Source organism: Mytilus edulis, chromosome 8, assembly GCF_963676685.1.
Source record: "Mytilus edulis chromosome 8, xbMytEdul2.2, whole genome shotgun sequence".
Lineage (NCBI taxonomy): Eukaryota > Metazoa > Mollusca > Bivalvia > Mytilida > Mytilidae > Mytilus > Mytilus edulis.
The window spans coordinates 48,805,460-48,828,261 of record NC_092351.1 but is presented as its reverse complement, the minus strand read 5'-3'; the positions used below and the strand labels follow the sequence as shown (position 1 = coordinate 48,828,261).

The 22,802-nt window shown below is 33.1% G+C and overlaps 2 protein-coding genes across 2 annotated transcripts in view; one reads left to right on the top strand and one right to left on the bottom strand.

Annotated features, from left to right (window-relative positions):
* Positions 1-9,353, top strand: part of LOC139485788 (uncharacterized) — a 37,930-nt gene extending 28,577 nt beyond the window's left edge. Inside the window, exons 5-6 of the mRNA XM_071270436.1 lie at positions 2,249-2,410; positions 8,898-9,353. Coding sequence (XP_071126537.1) covers positions 2,249-2,410; positions 8,898-9,199 — 464 coding nt within the window. The 3' untranslated portion in view covers positions 9,200-9,353. The remainder of the gene's footprint in view (positions 1-2,248; positions 2,411-8,897) is intronic.
* A 1,896-nt stretch (positions 9,354-11,249) lies between these two features.
* On the bottom strand, positions 11,250-21,916 carry LOC139484155 (uncharacterized). The gene is made up of 8 exons (XM_071267887.1): positions 21,783-21,916; positions 20,985-21,180; positions 20,238-20,338; positions 19,693-19,821; positions 18,473-18,649; positions 15,811-15,929; positions 15,386-15,506; positions 11,250-12,496 (listed from the first exon to the last, which is right to left on the bottom strand). The coding sequence occupies exons 1-8, from the start codon at positions 21,832-21,834 to the stop codon at positions 11,514-11,516; spliced, it is 1,878 nt and encodes a 625-aa protein (XP_071123988.1). The 5' UTR covers positions 21,835-21,916; the 3' UTR covers positions 11,250-11,513.
* Positions 21,917-22,802: the final 886 nt, after the last annotated feature.

Sequence of the window (22,802 nt, the reverse complement as noted above, 5' to 3'; positions counted from 1 at the left end):
CAATGTACGGCCTTCAACACGGAGTCTTGGCTCACACCGAAAAACAAGCTATACCTTGTTTCGGAGGAGTATCTTGTTTCTGAATAGTATGTTGTGGAATTTGTTCGTCTATTCACCGTTTTTTTCTATGAGGTCATGTTGCTATCTGTTTTTATTCAATTTGTGTTTTTTTACTGTTTCCTTGGCATCTCCCCCTTTTACGTCTGCATGAAAAAGGCCAAATTAATCTATGACGTCAAATGATGTAATTGTGTAATGTAATATAACACCTTTTCTTAAAGAAAATGATGCATGTATACAGGGAAAGACTTTAATAAACATAAAAATTAAATGTTTTGCTAAATTACTATATACATGATATATTACAGTAACTTTATAAAAAGAAGTATCAATGCATAATACAATTAATTTTTTTTAATATATGAATTTCACATTCGTCAATAAAATGAAATTAAATGATAAAAACTATTTTAATTGGGGAAAAGACTAGAACAGAACGTTATCCAGTTCCTTTATATTTGCCAAACGTTACTAAATTACTTGACAGTATTTTAGTATCTATGATCAACTAAATGCATCTGTTTGTTTTAAATGAAGAGTGAATAACATTTGCTAAGACTGTCAAAATTACACAAGGAATCGTTTAATAACATTACGGTACAATTTTTATGCACCAGATATACGCAATTCGATAATAAATGTCTCTTCAGTGAGAATCGAGGCAAACACGTTGGAAAGTTCTAAGCTTTGTAAAAAAGATCTTTAAAACGAAAAGGACATGGTAGTATAGTCAGATTCGGACATAGAATCAAAGCTTTGCATGAGGGAGATATCGGTATTCCTTAATTAAAAAGAAACTAAAGTTTTTAAAACCAAATTTAGAAAACATTTTTTTATTGCAACAATTTAAATGTCGTGTAAATCTGCATCATGCTTCGAGTAAATGGTCGGTAGTCAACTTCATACAGTTCGTGTTTTTTCTGACTAATCTATTTTCAATAGTCAATGAACACGCTGTTAAATATTTTAACAAGGTTATATGTTAATAGTGGCATTACTTCCTGAATTGTAAAACACGTAAATTTGAAGGTCAGTTTGTGTTTGTTGACACTTATTATTCTATATCCTTTATTGTGCACTTGATCATCTTAATAAATTGAAACTTTCCTTATACATATGAAGTAAAATAATCTTTTCTTGAATCATTGATGTACCTACAGGGGTGGATCCAGCCATTTACAAAAAGGGGGGTTACCAACCCAGGACAAAGGGGGGGGGGGGAGGTTTCAACTATATGCCCCCATTCAAATGCATTGATCGGACAAAAAAGGGGGGTTCCAACCCCCCCCCCCCCCGGACCCCCCTCCCCCCCTTTGGATCCGCCAATGACCTACATAATATGATATGATATTGTTATAATTTGCTTGATAATATTTGTTCGTTTTGGAGATTAAGCATGTTGAGTATACATTCCAGCTATTGATATCCTGATACTGACTGTTTGTCTATCTCTTTTTTCAGATTTGTTCCGTTACTGTTATTAATCATAACGTATGACATTTTTTATAAGAACGAAAAGAAACTCCACTTCATAATGTACGGTTTTAAGATTTATAATTTTGAACATGTCTCTTTTTTGTGTGTGCTATTAACTGAAACAGTTGTCACATTGACGTCACGCAAGCAACTTTCATCAAATCATGACTATTATACCTAAAAACTTTATTGCAGTTGGTCGTCTCGAAACATATGTTATACAAATGACACATTTGCTTTATGTACTCTTAGATGAAACATGATATTATTAAATTTGTCACGTGCTACATTTGTAGCATGCACTAAGCTGTCCCTTGTCCAAAACATTGATCCAACAAATTTTAGCTTTTATGTTTAGTCTGTTTTTTGTCATATATATTTTATATATTTTTTTCAAAGTTTTTTTTTAAACATATTACAGAAATTAAGAAAGCATATTTAATTTCAGAAGTTTTAAATACATTACTTTTATCAAGCGATGTTTGGATGATATGAACCAATACAATAATTCTAAAAATAGATGATCGTCTATTTTGAGTAACAAGCTGAATAGGATAATGTCTTAATTTAATTAACATATATATGACGAAATAACACATGTGTGAACATGACTAAAACGAAACCAAAACATAAACAAAGTAATAAGCAAGACATGAACTTTATGTGTAACAGTATATAATGTAAAGTAGATTTTTTGTTGTTGTTGAAACAGGAAGTTCCGGTAGAGGACCTCCATTAGGATACTGGTGTAAAGATGGAACGTACGATACTGAAGTGACGTCATACAGCAACGCCATCCATGTTGAATTAGAGACTTATTCAAATGGGATAGCCGGGTTAATATTTGTGATGTCATTTTGGGAGTCTTCCGTTAGTAAGTATTCATAAGTAGATATAGACAAAATATATAATAGGTAAAGACGATCAGAAATAAGTCGCACGGAACCAGTATTAAAGCGATACCAGTGAAATCAGCTTTTTTCAATCCGTGTACCTGTCCCAGTAAGGATAACGCGTCATCGGATTAAGTGTATCATACTTTATTTTTACTGGCATGTTATGTAGGCAATTCTCTGTTTCAAAATGTAAGATACCATTCAATTTGGTAATTTTTCATGTTCTTATCCAAAAATGAAAACAAAGTCACGTAATTGGTTGACTTTGAATTGTTTTGGAAGTTGTAATCCAATCACAGCGTTGAAAGATCGTGAAAATATTAGAATCTATCGTGAAATAAAACCAAACCAAAAATACTAGTTGAAAAAATAAAATATATGAGCATCTTTATGAACTGGAATATAACTAAATAATCAATGTAAAAGGGACAGGGCTTAACTGGTAGGTGCTCGTCGTTTTTAATTTTTACAGAAGAGTTTATCTTCTGTTGCAAGATCGATGTTCGTGTCTGCTAAATCGGAACTTACTTGTTTATCTTTTTATTGATTGTTGTTTGCTTTAAATCCAGTGGCAAATAGTTTATACGGATATTTAGGAAAAGAAGGATTCAGAAAAATAAAAAATATATGATGTCATCATTTCAATATAGGAGTTTTGAATTTTTTCAACTAATTTTATTAGCGGCAATTGTTAGTATTGATAGCGTTACTACATGTAAGACAAATTTCTTGACTAAGATTAAGATTAAGTTGTGATTATACCTGTTGATTACTGTGGTAATCAATTACATAATTACATAATAGTAAATATAGTCAATTAACATGTCTTTAATTAATCGGCTTACAATACCGAATGTGTCATTTTAATCAAAATTAAACTTGTTTGTTTGTCCTTTTTATATTTTCATTGGTCAAAATACATCTAGGACTAAATGTTTAAAAAAAGTTAATTTTGCAAGAAAAAAGAGGTTTGAAGTAAAGAAAATATTTCTACGATTAGTGGAAGGTTATTTATGTTGCCATCAATACTGATCTGTTAATACATGCTGTGCACTGGCTGTTTATATGTTTGATATTTGCCACTGGACGTTGTGTATATATGTTTGATATTTGCCACTGGACGTTAAGCAGCCAACAATCAAGTATATATTATGTTTGATGGAAATATAAACTATGCGACTATTCACTCATTCACCTCCTGTTATGAGCCCTGAGTCATCTGACATTGAACAAGGTTTGTTGGAATATCTAACATTTTTTTTTTAATTCTTATTTTATTTTATTTTATTTCTCTATGATGGACTCAAATTACCCAAAACATGACAAACATCCAAAAAAACGATCATTTTGAAAAACTTCAACCAACTAAACTTTTTTGACACACGTCATATTAGGGGAGATTAAAAACTCCGAAAAACTCCGAAAATTAAAAGTTGCAGAACAGTTCACCTGTGTTTTAATATTATATTATCGTAGTGGCATCATTTAACTAAATTTCTTACTGCACCATGCATGGGGTGTGTAGGTAAAGGTAGAATCTTTGGTTAGCTTGCTTTTTAGCATATCGTGAATTCCTTATTAGGTTAGGTAAACTACCCTCCTTTCGGATAAGTCTATTCCTACAGACAGATAGATGGTTGTCTGTCGGACTAGTCTTTTCTTAAAGGAGGGTAGTTTACCTAACATATAATGACTTCATGGTTCAGCTAGCAAACAAGCTACCCAAAGATAGTTACTTACACACTCCATGTATTCTGCTGTAACTTATTTGATCCTCATAGACATGTATCACTTATTTAAAAAAAAAATTACCATATTATTATAAGAAAATGGGAACTTTCTCATTTATGTTATTATATTGGAAAAGTGTTACAATTATCATATCTCTTAGCGGGGGACCCTTTATTGACTACATGTATCTGGGTGTCCGGTATCGCTAATAGCATGTCCACCCCCATATTTTTAGCACAAAAAAGTCATGTTTAACTTCTGAACGAGAGAAGTTCCGTGACCAAATTTCTATACCCCAATAATTTAGTTCGATATTCAACGATTTCTGCTGCATAATGTACTCATAAAACAAACATTAAAACTGCTAACCTAGATATTACACGTTTCGATAATGTCACTCTTATTCAGTACATCAAAAGAGCGGAAGAAAAACAATACTTATTGTCAAATTCACAAATCGCCATAATTCATTTTATATAGTACCTTTTAATGATTTCCATACATAAATTAGGTTTATGAATTTTTAATAATAAGATCATATAAGAGATTATTGCATAATTTTCTAGTACAATGAGGGATATTGTGACAAATCATAACAGGTATTTAATGACATAATTGTTATATCTCACACTACAACAATGAACAGCACTTAAAGTCAATAGAACCGAACAATATGTCTTCATGGGACGATTGTCATATTATTTCTAATCTTAAATGCCCAAGCGTCGGTAGCATGAAATATTTGAATAATATAATGGAACATCGAACAATAAATTGAATGAAGCACACAAATAGCAGAAAAAATACCTTTATAAAATATCAATGCGATGTCCAACAATATTTTATACCTTCGAAATAAAACCTTGGATTAAATCCATCACTTTGAATAGACAATCTAAAAATAGTCTATATAAACAGTATATGCACCGAAACTAAGAACTTTTCAAAATAGCATCATGGCATTAGATTTGGTTATTTTTATGGATCATGGCTTATTACAGCGTAAAAAGAATACTATACCGAAGCACATTTGAATATAGGCAAGTTATAGTTTAGTAGAAGTTTTAGAGGACCGTTGTCTTGGTGGCATACAGTAAGACAAAATATCGGCCCAAATATATTCCCATTTTCAGTGGCACTCTAAACTTTCCGCCTTTAATCCCGGTCGTCCTACTCTGTTAAACCTACCTATATGATATATTTTTAAATTGTAAAGTGAAATATTATCCACTGGACATTAAGCAAACAACAATCGACAAATTAATCGAAATCGCGCACATTTTTGAAAGGTGTTTCCACTTTAATGTAAAAAGGTTGAACACGTTTTTAGCATTTAAACTGCACGATGTATTTGTTTTATGTTTTTGGTGCAATTAAAAGAAAATAAATCACTATTACGCAATGTCTCAATTTCATTAATTGAACAATTTTATTCTATTTTGATCAGTTGCATATGATTTGCGATGTCTCGAGTAATTGTTCCATCGATAACAGTTTCCAGGAAAATCGAGTTTCCGGTTTTGTAATCTTAAAACAGATGTGCTTTTATTTGTTATTACGTTATATAATTAACACGGAAGCTTATTTCATTGACATTTTTATTAAAGAACGAGACCTTGTCCCCGTTTTGTTTTTAATGGTTGCTATTTTTTTTGTCTAAGTCAGAGATTTTTTTGTTTAACAGTTTTTCAACACTTCATGTATCAATCAATTTTCTCTCTCTCTCAATATTTAAAACTAAAAGGTATGGGGGAAATCTGGATTCACAATATTTGTTTTCCATCTGCCTGGGCAGATCATTTTTTCCCATCAAATTAGGATCAGATTATATTTTTTTTATAGAAAAATCCTTTTTTGAAGTTCAAGGTTTTAATTGTTCCCTCAATGTCTATCCCTAATAAGGAAAGCATTTTTTTCAAGTCCGATGAAATATAATGAATAGAAAAAAATAGTGACTAAGTCTTGATTATTATTTTCTAAGAAAAATATGATTCGATTGACAATGTAACGGTATATATCCTCCTGAACATGCATGAAATACTTGCCACTGGACGTAAGGAACCATCAATCAATCACAATGTAACGGTCTGTCATTATGTTATTCATAAACATTTAGCAATTCAGTATAAGTAAACTCAGTATAAGCAATGATTTTATGCTTTTGATTACTAGTATATAGATCTAGATTAAAGCGTTGTGATGACACAGATGATATTTGTTTGGTGAATGCCGATTTGTTGTTTTTGACGGCTTCGTCAGTTGGTTTCCAAGCACTTATTAAATTAACTTGTTTTTTTTAAACTGAATCAAGTGACAAATCTTCTATAATTAGGTCAAAGGAAGCTTACCATTTGTATAGATTTCATTTTAAGTTGCGTATCTCCCCCACCCTATTAAGAAACTTTTCTATAATGGCATTATGTAAAGGATGCTTTATGTGAAAAAGTACTTAAAAACTGATTGACCCAACGCTTTAACGACAATAGAGGCGGTCTTTACTATTCTCCCACGTCAGTTCTAATGATTAATGAATTAATAAAGAAAATCATCGAGTTTGTTTAACGTGACACGGAGCCATTCCAACAGTTATATCACGTTCGGATTGTCGTTGCTGGGTAAACACAACACTATTAAAATGTTTTTGTTTCTTGCATAAATCGAATAGGATATTAGAAAACGCGTCAGGCAATGTTTACAAAAAGTATCGCGATTTTATCAGCTTTAAAAAAAAATATATATAGTAACTGTTGTATAATTTCAAAAATTCTAATTACATACTAAAAGTAAGAACATTTCAAAGTTGGTAAAAGTGAACTCATGATTTTTTTCGTTTTCTCAAATATATCAGTATATATAATTTCATGAAACTGTACTGAAAAAAGTATTACTTTCAGTGGCGGATCCGGGGGGGGGGGGGGGGGGGGGGGGGTTCCGGGGGTTGGACCCCCCTTTTTTGGCCGATCAATGCATTTGAATGGGAGCATATAGTTGGAACCCCCCCCCCCCCTTTACTCTGGGTTGGGACCCCCCTTTTTTAAATGGCTGGATCCGCCACTGACTTTATATATCTCTTCACTAACTTGGTTTTTTTGATAATATTGTATTTTGCAAGTCTTTAAATCACAAATTGAAATAACATGTATGTGTTCTCTTTCTAATCTACAAACGCTAAGGAACGTACATACAGTAGAGCAGTGTTTTGACTAAAAAAGACTATGAGAATATACGACGTATTATTCCATTTATGTTACATCAAGGAGGTTATATGAGAACCTTCTAATATAACCTCCTTGGTTACACGAATCTTATCGTCATGATTGAATACGGGAAGGAATACAAAAGCAATGAATATGCCAGTAGAACGGTGTTCATTGGCGGATCCAGAAATTTCGACATGAGGGGAGGAGCACTGACTGTCTAAGAGAAGGACTGCGCCACGCATTCATGCTTCAGTGATAACCTATCAATCAACAAAAATATTCCCACAAAAGGGGGGATGGGGAGTGCGGTCACCCTGGTCCCTCTACATCTGCCTCTTGTGTTCTATAATTACGATGATATACGAATTGATCATTCATTGACTATATTTTCAATCTGTGTACTATGTTTTACAATCTTGCAAAACACGGCATTTCTAGAATCATACAGAGCGAACATCGATTTTGATTTTTTATATAAAATTTTTTGATATTGATGCAACCGACATTTACATCAAAATATTCTCTGAAGTCGGTCATATAACAACTCCCATATGGCTTACATGTATATATAAGCTTGATCAGGTTGACATGCATATCTGCCATATTATGTAACACTAGTGATGTTTTAACCGGAAGAGGAAGTTCAATAACCTTTCAAGTACAAGTATGCATGTATTTTCATGACAAAATAATAAAATAACTGTGTCTTTCTGTCTTTATTTTATGATCTTTGATTGTCCGTTCTGTTTTTAAGACCTAAAATCTGCTGAATACTGCAAAAGGCGAACATTTTTTCGTTTGAAATCATAAGTAAACACTAGAGAGACTCTTGAATGCATGGAGAGAATTCATTGCAATGCATAAAAACATGTTTTATCCTTCTTTCAATTAAACAATTTCTAACAATTTAATCGAAACATTAAAGTTTCATGGAATCAATATTCACTTAGAAGATTCAAAACCACTGGTGTTCAATTTAAATATCATTCATTAGCCATTTACAAAATGAAGTGTATTGTTTGCTTATAGATTTTGCTAAGTTGATAGAGAACAAAATCAGTATACAAACAAAAAATCGTGACGTCATCAATAATTGTGCAGTAAAATAAATGTTCTTAGTTAGAGTTCTCATGGTTGCTTTTTATTCCTTAGAAAGTATTCTTTTGTGACTTTTGACGAAATTGTATCCCGTTGAGTATAAGTCTCTTTAACCAGACACAAGTTTTTTGTATACAAATAGTTACGGCGCCATTTTCTACAGATGGAATCTTTAGTTCTACTGACACGAATAAAGCAGTCTTTACTGACAAAACTACTACTGGAGAACTGGAACTAAATTCTTCAACTAACATCGAAACACATTCTGACAACACAACTCTTGTTTACGATAATTTGGAATACAATAATGAATCGGAATATGATAAAGTGACCGTTTCCATTATTACCTCCGAATTTGAAATTTCAGACTCCGAATTAACAACTGAATTTTCGGATTACGAATTAACAACTGAAAATGTTTATTCTGTTATTTCAGGTTCAAGTGTTCAGTATGGGCCAATAGAATATGGAATAGCTAATTACGTTTTACTAGCCTTCAGTTTTCTCATAGGATCTCTGCTTCTTGGTGCTGTTGCGTTTCTCATCTATAGAGAATATAAGAAACATCAGGCCGAAAAAGAAATGAAATTCAGAGAAAAACTTTTAATGAGACGAACAGGAATAAGTGGTCGTAGTGGTGGTATTATAAATGACGATTTCCGCCATGACAGCGTGAGTGACAAAAACACGTCATTTATATTTTTGTCTCCGACGCCGACGTCAGAGATTAGTTTGTGAATATTCACAGGGATGAAGGACGCTAAACGCAGAACATAATATTTTGTTTGTTTGTATGTATGTACATATATTATGTATTATTTAAATGTAAATATTAACATCATTTCATTCATGACTGTAATGTGAAAATAAAATACCATTATTGCCAGAAGAGCTTCTGTATCAAGAGTATTTCTATTAGAATTGTTGTACACATAAGGCCAGGACTAAAATTGAGAATGGAAATGGGGAATGTGTCAAAGAGACAACAACCCGACCATAGAAAAAACAACAGCAGAAGGTCACTAACAGGTCTTCAATGTAGCGAGACATTCCCGCACCCGGAACCACATGTGAATCGTCCTGAACATGCACGAAATGTTTGCCACTGGACATAAGGCAACCGACAATTAATTAAACAATCCATTTAATATGAAAACTCAAACTAGGCACGCGATACAATTCTTACAATCATGGCGTCTGCGTCTCTGAAGAGTTGTTTGAACCATCCGTTCGAACCTGTTTTACTTTTGGACTGCAAGATAAAGCATAACCATTAGTTTTAAGGTGGTACCTAACACTACAGGGAGATAACTCTGTAAAATCAGCTAAACGTTTTAATTACGTTGTGTTGTTAAGGGAATATTAAGCTTCTCGATGATCAAAATAAGTGTTTGTCAAACTGCTATATAACCAGTGTAATTTTTCTGATAAAACGGTTGGCTAAAATTTTTTGAAATTTTATTATATTTTTGTCAAAGGGTCAAAGTAAATACTTTGTCAAAATTTTATGAAAATTAAACGAGCCAAATTAGTTTTAGTTAAAATGTTGGGTACCACCTTAAACAACATGAAGGAATGCATTCGTTTTTGTATAAATCTACACGATTTCATTTCTTAATGTTACATGCAATCATGATGGTATTTCTAGACTTTGAAGTCTTCACTTTGGTACAATGTAGTTAATATTATACTAACGCTTTTGTGACAATTTTCAAATGGGTTTTGTCAGTATTACTATGTGTTTAACAAATAACCTCGTATGGTTTAACCTTTGTACAATCACTTCATCAGTAACATTAGACAAGCTTCTATGGTCTGGTTAATAATCAAATAAGATGTGGTATGATTGCCAATGAGACAAATCTCCAAACGAGACCAAATGATATAAAAATAGACTACATTCCACCGAACACAATATTATCTTATGCATGCCTTCTCGGTGCTATAATAAACAAAAATGGTAGACCTTTGGTAGTTTCTTTGAAATTACGCATAGTTTGAGGCGATTTCTATTAGTTTGACGTATTTAACAGACATTTGTCTGATGTATGCAACTATATTACTCTAGATGTCTTTTTTTTATATGTTTGTCTTTGGGGTTTTTAATCAAGTATTTTTTTCGTTAGTCTTTTAATTCAAATAGACAAAAATGCCAAAAAAAGTACCGGTGTGACCCTGAAAGAAAATGAAAATCCAAAGACACATGCTTGATTAATTTGATTGGTTGATGGTGTTTAACACCACTACCACTTCCAGAAATATTGATTATATCCCGGAAATCCGTTTTATTGGTGGAGGAAGCTTAATAGTGCCCAGATGAATCTATCGACATTCGACAGGAAAACTGACAATCCGAGTCAGTTCATATTGGAGTAGAACACAACTGCCACGTACAGGGTTTCACTGATACCCTCCCTACTCGCGTTGACTAGTGAGCGATACAGTAGTTTAACTACATATACCGATCGGCCAACAAAGCAACATCGGATACTTCAAGTAACATCATTAATTTCCAAAAATGCACACGGTGTTAGGGATTCTTTAAAGGTAATACTTGATTGCTAGGAGTCAGAATAATGTGTCCTCGTAGGATGGCATGTCTGGCTGTGTAAAGTTAACTTACATATAGGTCTACTACAATACAGTGAATATACGCATGGTATTACCATGTTAATCATAATTGTCTTTTACATGTACTTTTACCATTTAAAAATACAGCAGCAAAATTATGAAGGACAACATTGATAACTTAAAAGATTTTAGAAGGTCAAAAAATAAGAATTGCCTAAATAAACCAATCCATTAAGAAAACAAATAGAACAATTGCCCATTGTATGAAAAAAAGAACGGTTTCATAGAATAAAATTGAAAATAGTGTCTGTTATTTACAAAAATATTTACAGACAGAAACACAACTGATTATGACTGTTATGAATAATAAATGATATAAAAATAAATGACTAGCTAGAGTAGGAATGATCACACAAAGAGTCCGCAATTCCATGTTTGCACTGCAATGTTTTAACAAGGCGAGTTTTACAGCAAAAATGGGTTAGTTTGAATCCTTATTTACAATAGGTGCAGTGTCGTCTTCAATTTTGGACGACTCATAAATAAAGTTATCATTTTCACCAACTAAAATTGTCTCATCTTTTTCAAATTTCGCTTTTTTAATTTTTTCACCTGCTACGTTAGGTATCCTTCCATTTTGTTTTGTATCATCTTTGATTACTTTCTCCTTATCCTTGTCAAAGTTCGAATTTATAATCAGTTCAGTGTCATTTTCTATCTTTGTTGACTCGTCAATAAATTGATGTTCATCTTCAGCCATTAAAGTTGTCCCGTCTTTTTCAAGTTTCATTTCATTTATATGTTCTTTGGGGTTGTCATTTACTTTGGGCAAGGTTCCATTTTGTTTTGTATGATCTTTAATTACCTCCCCTTTATCTGGATTTAAACTTCCGTCTTGTGGCATAGTATCAGGTTCATCTTCATTTGTAGTGTTTCCCAGTTGGTCAAATATATCACGAATTCGAGTTGGTTCTGGTGTGGTCATACCATTTTCGCTATACATTGGCAAACTTATATTATCAGGATCACCTTGATGAACAGGCCGTGTCTGACCAGATGTTTCTGTTTCTGATTCTAAATCCATTTCATATTGGAATCTTTGCCGAATAGCATGTGCAATATCTTCTTCCGGTAATCCAGGAGCTATCGTACCACCAAGAGTAGTCCCTCCGTCGCAATCAGGTATAGGCGAAGGACCAAATCGAAAGACGGCGATTTCACTCAACGTAGGATATGGTGAATACGGCGAAACAGCACCGCAACGACTCATTGAAGAGCCAACTCTATCGAAATGGTCTATAGGTGGCGCTTTTACTGTCAGTGAATCTGGTCTGACCTTTTTCAACTGTTTCTTCTTTTTCCAACAATAAAACACAATGGAAATAACTCCAATCATAAGTAATACGACAACACAAAGAGAAACTACTGTTGCAGCACTGAATATGTTTTCTGGAGTTATAACAGCTGAAAAAAAAAACCAAACAATAAGTTAAAACATAAAAGAGAGGCAAAAGATACCAAAAGGATATCCAAACTTATGAGTCCAGGTACTCCTATAATACACCTTATCGCTATTTGTCCGCCATTACTGGATATCACACAGGTTCCCGTAAAATTTTGACGTCATAAAGCAAAATATCTGACGCTACAATGGAAAAGTGATTGTTGTATGCGTCAAAAGTTCAAGCGGCCGGGTCAGCCGGGATTAGCGATAACTTAAAGGTGTATTAGCTCGCTAAGGAAATTACACACGTCTATCATTTATATAAATAACAAATTGTATGCAAGTAGAATTTGAAACAGGGACAGGTTAACGATTTCAAAACTCTATGCATAATCGTATAGCGCCTAGAATTTCAATAAAAATTAAGGAGCTACCATTTGATATATTATGGGGAGGGGGGCGGGGCGGTGGCTAGGATGAAAAATGTTGTCCTGAGTTATTTTTGTTGTAATCTCTGTCCTGGCTTTTTATTTTTCACTCCAATCGGGCCTGCTTTTTTTTTCATTAGTTTATCCTGACATTTTTTTTTACAAAAATTGTCTTGTTTGCTTCTTTTATATTTTCACAGTGTTAGATATAAAAGTATCCGAATGGTCACCTGATGTGTAGTTTTACCAATTATATACTTATTCCAAAGCAATACATTTTGTTTGCGTCAGGATTCAAGTCATTCATAGAACAGACGACGCATTCGGTCTTGTTTCTTTCGGCTTTCCCTAGTTATTAATATCTAATAAGCAAATAAGAGGTGTTAATTGTCGAAGTAATGAATAAGACAACAAATATTTTAATGATAAAATAAATAAATATTGGTATCATTTTACAGCAAAACAAAAATGAGTACACTTTGGTAACTTAACAAGTTATATTGATAAAACTTGATAATTTTATAAATTTACTTTTGAACGTTCTATAATTGATTGTAACGATGTTGTCTGCGTGTGTAAAAAGCTTATCGATTCAAAAGGACAACATTTACCCTAATCAGGTTCTAACTATTTCAAGAAATCAATTTTTTGTTTGTTTCTATAACTTTTTTGAATAGCAAGTTTAAAAATATTGAAACTAAGCTTCAATATCCACCCGGAAGACTGTAATAGCTATAAGCCTTATACGGGTTTTGTTGAAGCCTCAATACAATTATCATGCCTCCCACACTATTGGTTTTGAACTTATAAAGTCAGTGTATTTCGGAAACACATATGTTGCGCCCATTGAAATTGGCTCACAATTATATTCCAGTACAGAAAACATGAAGTTTAATTACAATTCAATTAGCCTGATTTATTTCAAAAACACGAAACTCTGAATTAAATCAGTATTCAATTTGATTTTGATTGGATTTTTATAACATAATCCAAAATTTAGAGAAACATTGTGAATTTAAGTATACTTACGACATGTTGCTGAAAAAGATAAAAATCCTGTTTATTTTATTGTAAATTGTAAGTAGTTTCAAATACTTCCATGCACACACTGCAAACTGAACACAAGATTTTGGTAAAAAGGAACCGAACAAATAACCTTTAGTTGTGTATATTTTCTAATAAAGAAATGTTGATTTTTTCAGGGAAATTGGTGTGCCGTTTTCATATTTTAACTGTTGGGTCATTTGTTTAATTCGTTTAATCATCATTTGCTAATGGAATATGATGGACCCTCTGATACAATATCAATAAAGAAGAAATTTCACTCTGCGGCACAAATCAAATGAAATTGAGAATGGAAATGAGTAACGAGTAAAAGAGACAACAACCCGACCAAAGATTAGAAAACAGTCAGAGGCCACTAATGGGTCTTCCACACAGCGAAAAGAAAACCCGCATCCAGAGGCAGGCTTCATCTAACCTCTTATAAAAAATGAGTACTATTTCAGTGGAAATGGACGTTACACTAAACTCCAAAACATATAAATGAACAAAAATTAAAACAAACATACAAGATTAACATAGGCCAGAGGCTACACTTCTCAAAAATAGGTATCTTCTCCTATTTCATTTGCTACTATGTACACATAGTATCTCAGTAACATTCAAAACTTTGAGAGGTTAATGCATTACTTAATGTGGTCATTGACTGTTCTTATAATGTATTTTTAACACACAATTCATTCTTTTATTTTAATGCAGCAAGTGAAAGGTAGACCATTCCAAACAACGTCAACCTTGTCATAATAGACTGACAACTTTCGAGTTCGCTGCATTTCCGTCAAAAACTCTGGTTTTAGTGAACGTCATTTGTGCGTTTAGCAGCGTCGTCACTTCCATTCCAATGTTGAGTGAGTGGTTGGAAAACTATAATTCTATATTGTACGAATTATTCGGCAAATTGAATTCTCAAAATTGACAATCAGCATTTCTGTCATTGGGGAATTGTCATTGAGTACATACAGAACAACCATTATTTCTAGTTTTAAATTATCCTGCACAATGACGATCATCAAGACGCTTGATGAACGTAAATAGTGCAGGGATACAGGCGACCCCCCTCTATCTGGTAAATGACGTCATAAAGGCGCGTATAATTGACGAGTTTTTTCCGGTGACGGATGAACTTGAAAGTGGTTTATTAATAGCCGTTAACATCTTTTTGTTTATATTATTTGTTTTACTCCAGACTCAAGAATTGTTTCATTTTTAAGAATGGTAAACACATTAAAAAATCATGATATTATATTGTTACAATTAATACAATTGTTTTTAATTTTTATCACGTAGTCGCAGCTTAAATTAAATTTGCTCTTTTTGTTATGATACTCAAATAAGCTCTAGGCGCGATGAAGGTACTGTAGCGTCAAGTAAAACGTATCAATAATTAATTGTTTTCAAATTTATTTTTTGAACACTTACATGTCTGAGTAAGGGTTAATAAGCCTCCATGAGTGGCGTAAGCAGTCGAGACTTGGTTCTTCATACAGGCCTGTGGATACTGTGTCGCAGTTGCTGTTGCATTACTTATGGAAGATATCGACTGAAAAAATATTACGATATTCTTATCAAGTCGTACATGAATATGTACATTGGAAACGACATGTTTCTATAAATATAATACTCATACATTTGATGTCATTTGTGGTTTTCTTTGCATTTCATCCCATTGTCTATCATAATCATATTGTTCCATGTATAATTATATTTAATTATTAAACCATAAAAAGATATTAGTTTCACTTTTTCAAAGTCTTTGAAAAGACTCCAGTCTAATATACAATGTTTGATTATGTGAAAGGGGTGTATTTAAGAACAGAAAACACAAACAATTCGAATTTACTTACGTAACATGAAAATCTGAACGTTGTTAACTCATCAGGTACGGAACTGTCTGAATTGTAAACAGTTACATACGTGCTGTTTTCAGTTGCGACGTAATACACACAATTAAGAATGCCCTCCGCTGAAAACAAAGATACATGTAGATACATCAGTGCAAAAAGAGATGTCAGTTTCGAAAAACAAATTTGCAATACAGCGAAACATTCCATCAATCAAAATTCAAACGAAACTTCATAAAAATAGAATATCAATCAGTCGGACAACGATGATATAGTCAAGAGCTATCGACATATATATTTCCCCTGATGTTCCTTTACATTCTACTTATATTGCAAAATACCAAAATTGTATCGGTCCTTTGAAAAATGTGGGTGATCAGGACCATTGCATCCTCATTTTTCGATTTTTTGTGAACTCTCATATATATGTACTGTATATCTAAGCATAACATTTTGTATGCATTTGTAAATGAAGCAAGTAAAATGTTCCATTGTTGAGTATGCAAATAAACGATGGGGGAAACACAAACAACAACAATAGCGAAATTGAGAATGCAAAATAAGATTGACCATGAAAATCGCTTAACATATACGCTGATTGAACGTATTGAAAACGACAATATTTGGTAAACGCAATTCGCACAGATTGGTTAATGTTTAGTCACGTTTTATTGTACCAGATTCTTCCTAATCTTTGCCTTGTAGTCTTTTTTTGTTATAAGAACATAACTGTGTGTCTTTGTTGGATGTACAAATCCCTGACTGTCACATACATGTACGATGAGGGACGTTAATACCAAGATTTATGGAGGTTTAAACAGAAAATTAAGAAATGACACACCAGAAGGAGATCGGAAGCTTAAACTTACCGACTTACCGAACTAGATCACCACTGATTCCTTTGTAAATACAGTTTGTGGACGTCAGTTCGATGAAAAAAAATCCACGCTTAAAAAAACAAGAGGCTCTAAAGAGCCTGTGTTGCTCACCTTAGTCTATGTGCATATTAAACAAAGAACACAGATGGATTCATGACAAAATTGTGCTTTGGTGTTGGTGAAGTATTTGTAGATCTTACATTATTTAAAAAGCTTCCTGCTTACAATTATCTCTATCTATAATGAAATTGGCCCAGAAGTGAGTGGAAATATTTTGTAAAAATTAACAAAAATTATGAAAAATTTTAAAAATTGACTTTAAAGGACAATAACTCCTTAAGGGGTCAATTGACCACTTTGGTCAAGTTGAAATATTTGTAGCTCTTACTATGCTGTATGATAATCAAAAGCTGCAAAATTTTCTTAAAATTAACAATAACCAGCTGTCCAATTCATCTGAAAATTTCAGGGCAGATAGATATTGACTGATAAACAATTTAATTCTTGTCAAATTTGCTCTAAATACATTTGTACTTTGGTTTCAGAGTTATTAGCATAAATTTACATTTTACTCCTATGTTCTATTTTTAGCCATGGTGGCCATCTTGATTGGTTGGCTTGGTCACCGCACACATTTTAAAAACTAGATACCCCAATAAGGATTGTGGCTAATTTTGGTTAAAATTGACCCAGTTCTTTCAGAGGAGAAGATTTTTTTAAAAAGATTACAAAAATTTACGAAAAATAAAACTGGTAAAAAATGACTATAAAAGGCGATAACTCCTTAAGGGATCAACTGACCATTTTGTTCATGTTGACTTATTTATAGAACTTACTTTGCTGAATATTACTGCTGTTGACAGTTTATCTCTGTCTATAATAATTTTCAAGATAATAACCAAATACGGCAAAAGTTCCTTAAAATTACTTATTCAGGGGCAGCAACCTAACAACGGGTTATCCGATTCATCTTAAAATTCAGGGCAGATAGATCTTGACCTGATAAACAAATGTATATCTTGTCAGATTTCATCTAAATGCTTTGGTTTCAGAGTTATAAGCCACAATCTACATTTTACCCTTATGTTCTATTCTTAGCCATGGCGTCCATCTTGGTTCCTATAGGGGTCAACTGACCATTTTGTTCATTTTGACTTATTTGTAGAACTTACTTTGCTGAACATTATTGCTGTGTACAGTTTATCTCTATCTATAATAAAATTCAAGATAATAACCAAATACGGCAAAATTTCCTTAAAATTACTTATACAGGGACAGCAACCTAACAACGGATTGTCTGATTCATCTTAGAATTTCAGGGCAGATATATCTTGACCTGATAAACAATTTTATACCTTGTCAGATTTGCTCGAAACGCTTTGGTTTCAGAGTTATAAGCCAAAATCTAAATTTTACCCCTATGTTCTATTTTAGCCATGGCGACCATCTTGGTTGGTTGGCCGGGTAACCGGGCCCTTATTCAAACTAGATACCCCAATGATGATTGTGGCCAAGTTTGATAAATTTGGCCAAGATTTTTGTAAAAGTTAACGACGACGGACGACAGACGCCAAGTGTTTTAAGAAAAACTCACTTGGCCCTTTGGGCCGGTGAGCTAAAGACACATATCTTTTTAATGCTGTTTCTTTTGAAGGCGTAAACAACATTTTGAAACTATCTACTGCTTAGACGTTACTGATTTGCAGAGTTGTCTATCTTTATAACGCCTTCCCACCTAGTAAAGGTTTTGAGAAAACTAAATCACAACGCTTTTACCGCTTGCTTACATGAATATGCTTGAACAGCTGAACATAATGTATAATTATAGACAATCTGGCTTTCTTCAGTACATGATTCCATATAACTGTTACTGGTGCACTGGGTCGCACTACCGGCATCAAACTCGTAGGTAAATTTGCCGAGGAAATCCGAAGGACATGATATTGATGCCGAAGACACACCTCCTGTAAAACATTAAGATTCGTAATTAAAAACTAATTAGGGGTATACGACAAAAGCATAGCCACACTCCTTTTGAAAAACCAAAAGCAAACAAACTCAAATCGTGGAACTTGCACAAAACGTCCAAATTAATTAAAACCTTGCATCGGCCAATGCGCAAACTACTAAGTTTCTCTGTACGATTTTTAACTCAGTCTAAGAAATAGAACACTAAATTATATAGTAAGACATGAGTGTAGGCTATATATAATCGTTTATAATTGGAATTGTTTGTGTCCAGGAAGCTCTTGGTGACACGCAAAGCTAGATGCATATATAATGCGTAAGGGATTATATTTATCATTTTCACTTCTATAACATCGACTAGTCTGGAATCATAATGAATCCCGAAAATGTTACTTTCAATATAAAAAAAATCCCATGAAAACGCATACTAGTAATTCAATTACTGTCTCCAATGTAAATATTTAATTCCTTTTAAATTCTATTTAAATGAAACATTCTATATGGGAGACTAGTCATTCATGTTTACAACATTTGCACTGGAAGATTATGATTCCCTCCCTTAGAATAGGCTAACCATATTTATTCAGGTTTATATGAGAGACTGATTTGTTATTTAAACTTTTCCTGATAGTAAAAACATTGGATAAAGGTTAGAAGAAACAATCCGTTGTTCTATACAGATAATACGGTGACCGTTCAGTAAAATTTCGGTCCTTCCTTTTTTCATTGCATAATACATATATATTAAGATAAAATTTGCCCAATCTACTAGATCATATTTAAACGACGAGTACTGAATTTGGATCAGGTTCCGGTTAACTTTCATGAGCTCCTGAGATCACGACTATTTTAGTGGGCTTCGTGTATCTTAGTCTTCTGGATATTTATGTAGCTTTTGGTGGACATAGCTGTATTTTTTGTTTTCTGTTCGATTCTTCCTACACTAATACAAATTTTAAAAGTCCCTTCGGTGTCTACTGCCTTTTCCCAAACTCTGACTATATGAGAATAGCACGCTAGAAGTTAGTTCTACGCTTACCGTCTTTTACGAGGACTCGTACTGCAGAGGCATCATATGGACCGTTGAGTACACAGTCTGTTGCTATAGAAAATGTTGCTGAGGCTGACTGTAGTTTAAATCTGGCATTTGTTGTGTTGAGCATTACAGCTGTCGTGATAAAAATATATATGGATTTCTGATTAAAGATGGGTATTTAACGGAAAGGAAGAACTATATAAATCTGTGTGTGTCTTTTATAAACTTTCAATGTCTCTCTTTAAATGCATATACTATTTTGCGCAAAAGACTTTTGACTAAAACTATGATATTTTGAACGAAAATCTTTTCATATGATATTTCATAAGAAGGAACAAAGATATGTATCCTAACTTTGATATAAGATCATAAAACATAATAAAAAATAGGGCATAGAAAAAAACTTTACAAAATGGTGAAATATGGTGAAAATGCATATAAACTAAGTTTCTCTTGTCAATTGGAGGTGGTGTGGCATTTTCTAGTCGAAATGCAGATACACATGTATTTGCTGTTCAAATTATACACTTATATGTAATAAATCTTACACTGGGCGCTGTTATACACAATTTTGGATGATTCTGAAGACTCTATATTCCAACACATGGTGATACGGAATTGTGCAAAGTATTGGGTGAACTCATCGGATCTGAAATAGAAAGAAATTATAAATTTTATTTGATAGCATAAACATTCATTCTTATAGATCTTTCCCAAAATATGTGAATTGTATATTGCTTCGACTCGATCGTTTTGAGTTGATCTCCATCCCTCTTTTTGAGGTACAAGTACTTAGGAAACCATGAGTTTACTGTAGTCCTCAGATAATGAAAAATTGAAGTTCCGGTCTGACATTCAAAAAAGCTAAATCTTATGAAATCAAATGTTTAAACAAAACTTTAAAATACCCTTTGTTTGTAATAAGATATTCGATAACTGATATACCATTATAACTTTGGAATGCCTCTGGACAATAGTGGTAAATAGAACAGGTATACAGTCATCTAGATTTGCAGTAGAGACTCTGAGGACCAACCAAAGACTTGCTGTAATGTCTCTAACAAGAGGCATCACAGTTAACGTCTCCATCATGACAGTACGTGGATGCGAATTTATATATCCAGCACAGTCGCATGGATGCCACGTGTAGACAAAGATTTTACCTCCGGTCGAAGGAAGACTCTCGGATAATAACAGTTCTATTCCCTAGTTCACCCTTGAATGATAATTTAAGGTAAAATTTGCACTGAGAGTACAATGCAAACCTTACCAAAACGATTTAAATAAGAACTTACTTGATATACAAGATGTTTCCTAGAGTATCTTCACAGTTGAAAGTCACAGCATTAAATTGTGACATTATTTGAGTATTTGAGTCAATTTTCATAAGTTTATTTGATAGTGTGAACTGTGAACTGGTGAAAACTGCCTGACCAATATCACTTCCATGCCATATACCAGTCAGCTGGGACGGAAATGTACATGCCGCCTCTGAAATAATCAGATGTATAAACAAATATTACTACGTGACAAACCAATAGATTAACATTTTAACGGAAAACATATAGCATCCTTAGTAAATGTTAATTTTCGATTGTTTCGTTTGCTTTCGTCTCGAATATTTTTTTGCAGACCAAATTTCCAAAAGACATAAAAAGGTTTTAAAATAATCATTTTTTTTTACATATACGATGTGTTACCATTCCCAGTAGGTAATAATGTTTGATTGAAATGATATAAAACCATTACGGAATACCATCTAGTCCTCTTTCCCAACACAATTATGATTATTAATGTTCAAGATCAAGTGTACTAAAATATATTCCTTGTTGATTCCAGACTAAACTAAACATCCCCCAAAACAAAACAAAAAATGTATGTTTTCATGTTATTATTTTTTAACCTTCGGCCTCCTATATGACTTGTAGTCTTAAAGGAACGCTAATGTTCTAATATGATTTTATTATGCTTTTGATTTAAACGGTCTCTTTTTCTTCGTCAGATTCTGGACATTTATCCAAAGCCAAACAAGGCCTGAATCTACCTTTTATTCATTGTTCTAAATGATAATTCAGCTGTTCAATACTACTTACCTGCATAATAGATCTCTAAAATGGAGAGGACAGCAACCCAAATCATCCACATCGCTAGAAAGCGCGCTACTTCATCACATTCTCTAAACAATCTTTGTTTTCTTCGATATTAATAGGAAGCCATTTTGTTTTGAATTGCCATATTGAAACAGTTAAACGGATAACAACTTTGATGCAATTTCTATTGTTTAAGCATGCTATGGTGATTTGGATTAAGGGGATTAAAATCTTTAAAACGATATATGCATATAACGTACTGCTCAGGCCGATAGCAAAAGGTCTTACATTTAAATATCTAAATGTTTGTAAAAATTAAATATCATAATCTCGCACAATTTAAAGTAGTATAAATTCAAATAAATCATAAACTGAAAATTTTAATTTTACATCAACAAAATATTTTTAATATTCAACTATTTCTGATTCACATTCTGTTCTGAGGTTTCGAAAATGTACACATCAAATATTTGTTAGGTCATGAAAATGTCATCATGGATATAAAGTCACAGAAGCTATGATTTTAAGAATAAGGAGGAAATGTGGGATGATTGCCTACGAAACTATCCACCAACGTTCAAAAGAAGTGGATGCAAGAAATTGTAAGCAACCGTTAGGTCGTATTGGATATTAATGTATATGGTTATTAACCTTATATTTGTTTAATATGTAGACAATAACTGTTTAATGTCTTTAAATATCAGCTGTATTTGTACGAGGCTTGGAAACAAGGTGTATGCGAGCTTTTAGCGAGCTACTACATCTGTTTCGAGCCGAGTACAAATACAGCTGATATTTAAAGACACTAAAATTGAGAATGGAAATGGGGAATGTGTCAAAGAGACAACAACCCGCCCAAATAAAAAACAACAGCAGAGGGTCACCAACAGGTCTTCAATGTAGCGAGAAATTCCCGCACCCGGAGGCGTCCTTCAGCTGGCCCCTAAACAAATATATACTAGTCCAGTGATAATGAACGCCATACTAATTTCCAAATTGTACACAAGAAACTAAAATTAAAAT

Coding starts and splice junctions, on each gene's coding strand:
- LOC139484155 (XM_071267887.1), bottom strand. CDS start 21,834: ATGTGGATGATTTGGGTTGCTGTCCTCTCCATTTTAGAGATCTATTAT. Junction 19,822..20,237: donor TGTGTATAACAGCGCCCAGT/GTAAGATTTATT, acceptor TTATCACGACAG/CTGTAATGCTCAACACAACA. Junction 15,930..18,472: donor AGCTGTTCAAGCATATTCAT/GTAAGCAAGCGG, acceptor CTTTGTTTTCAG/CGGAGGGCATTCTTAATTGT.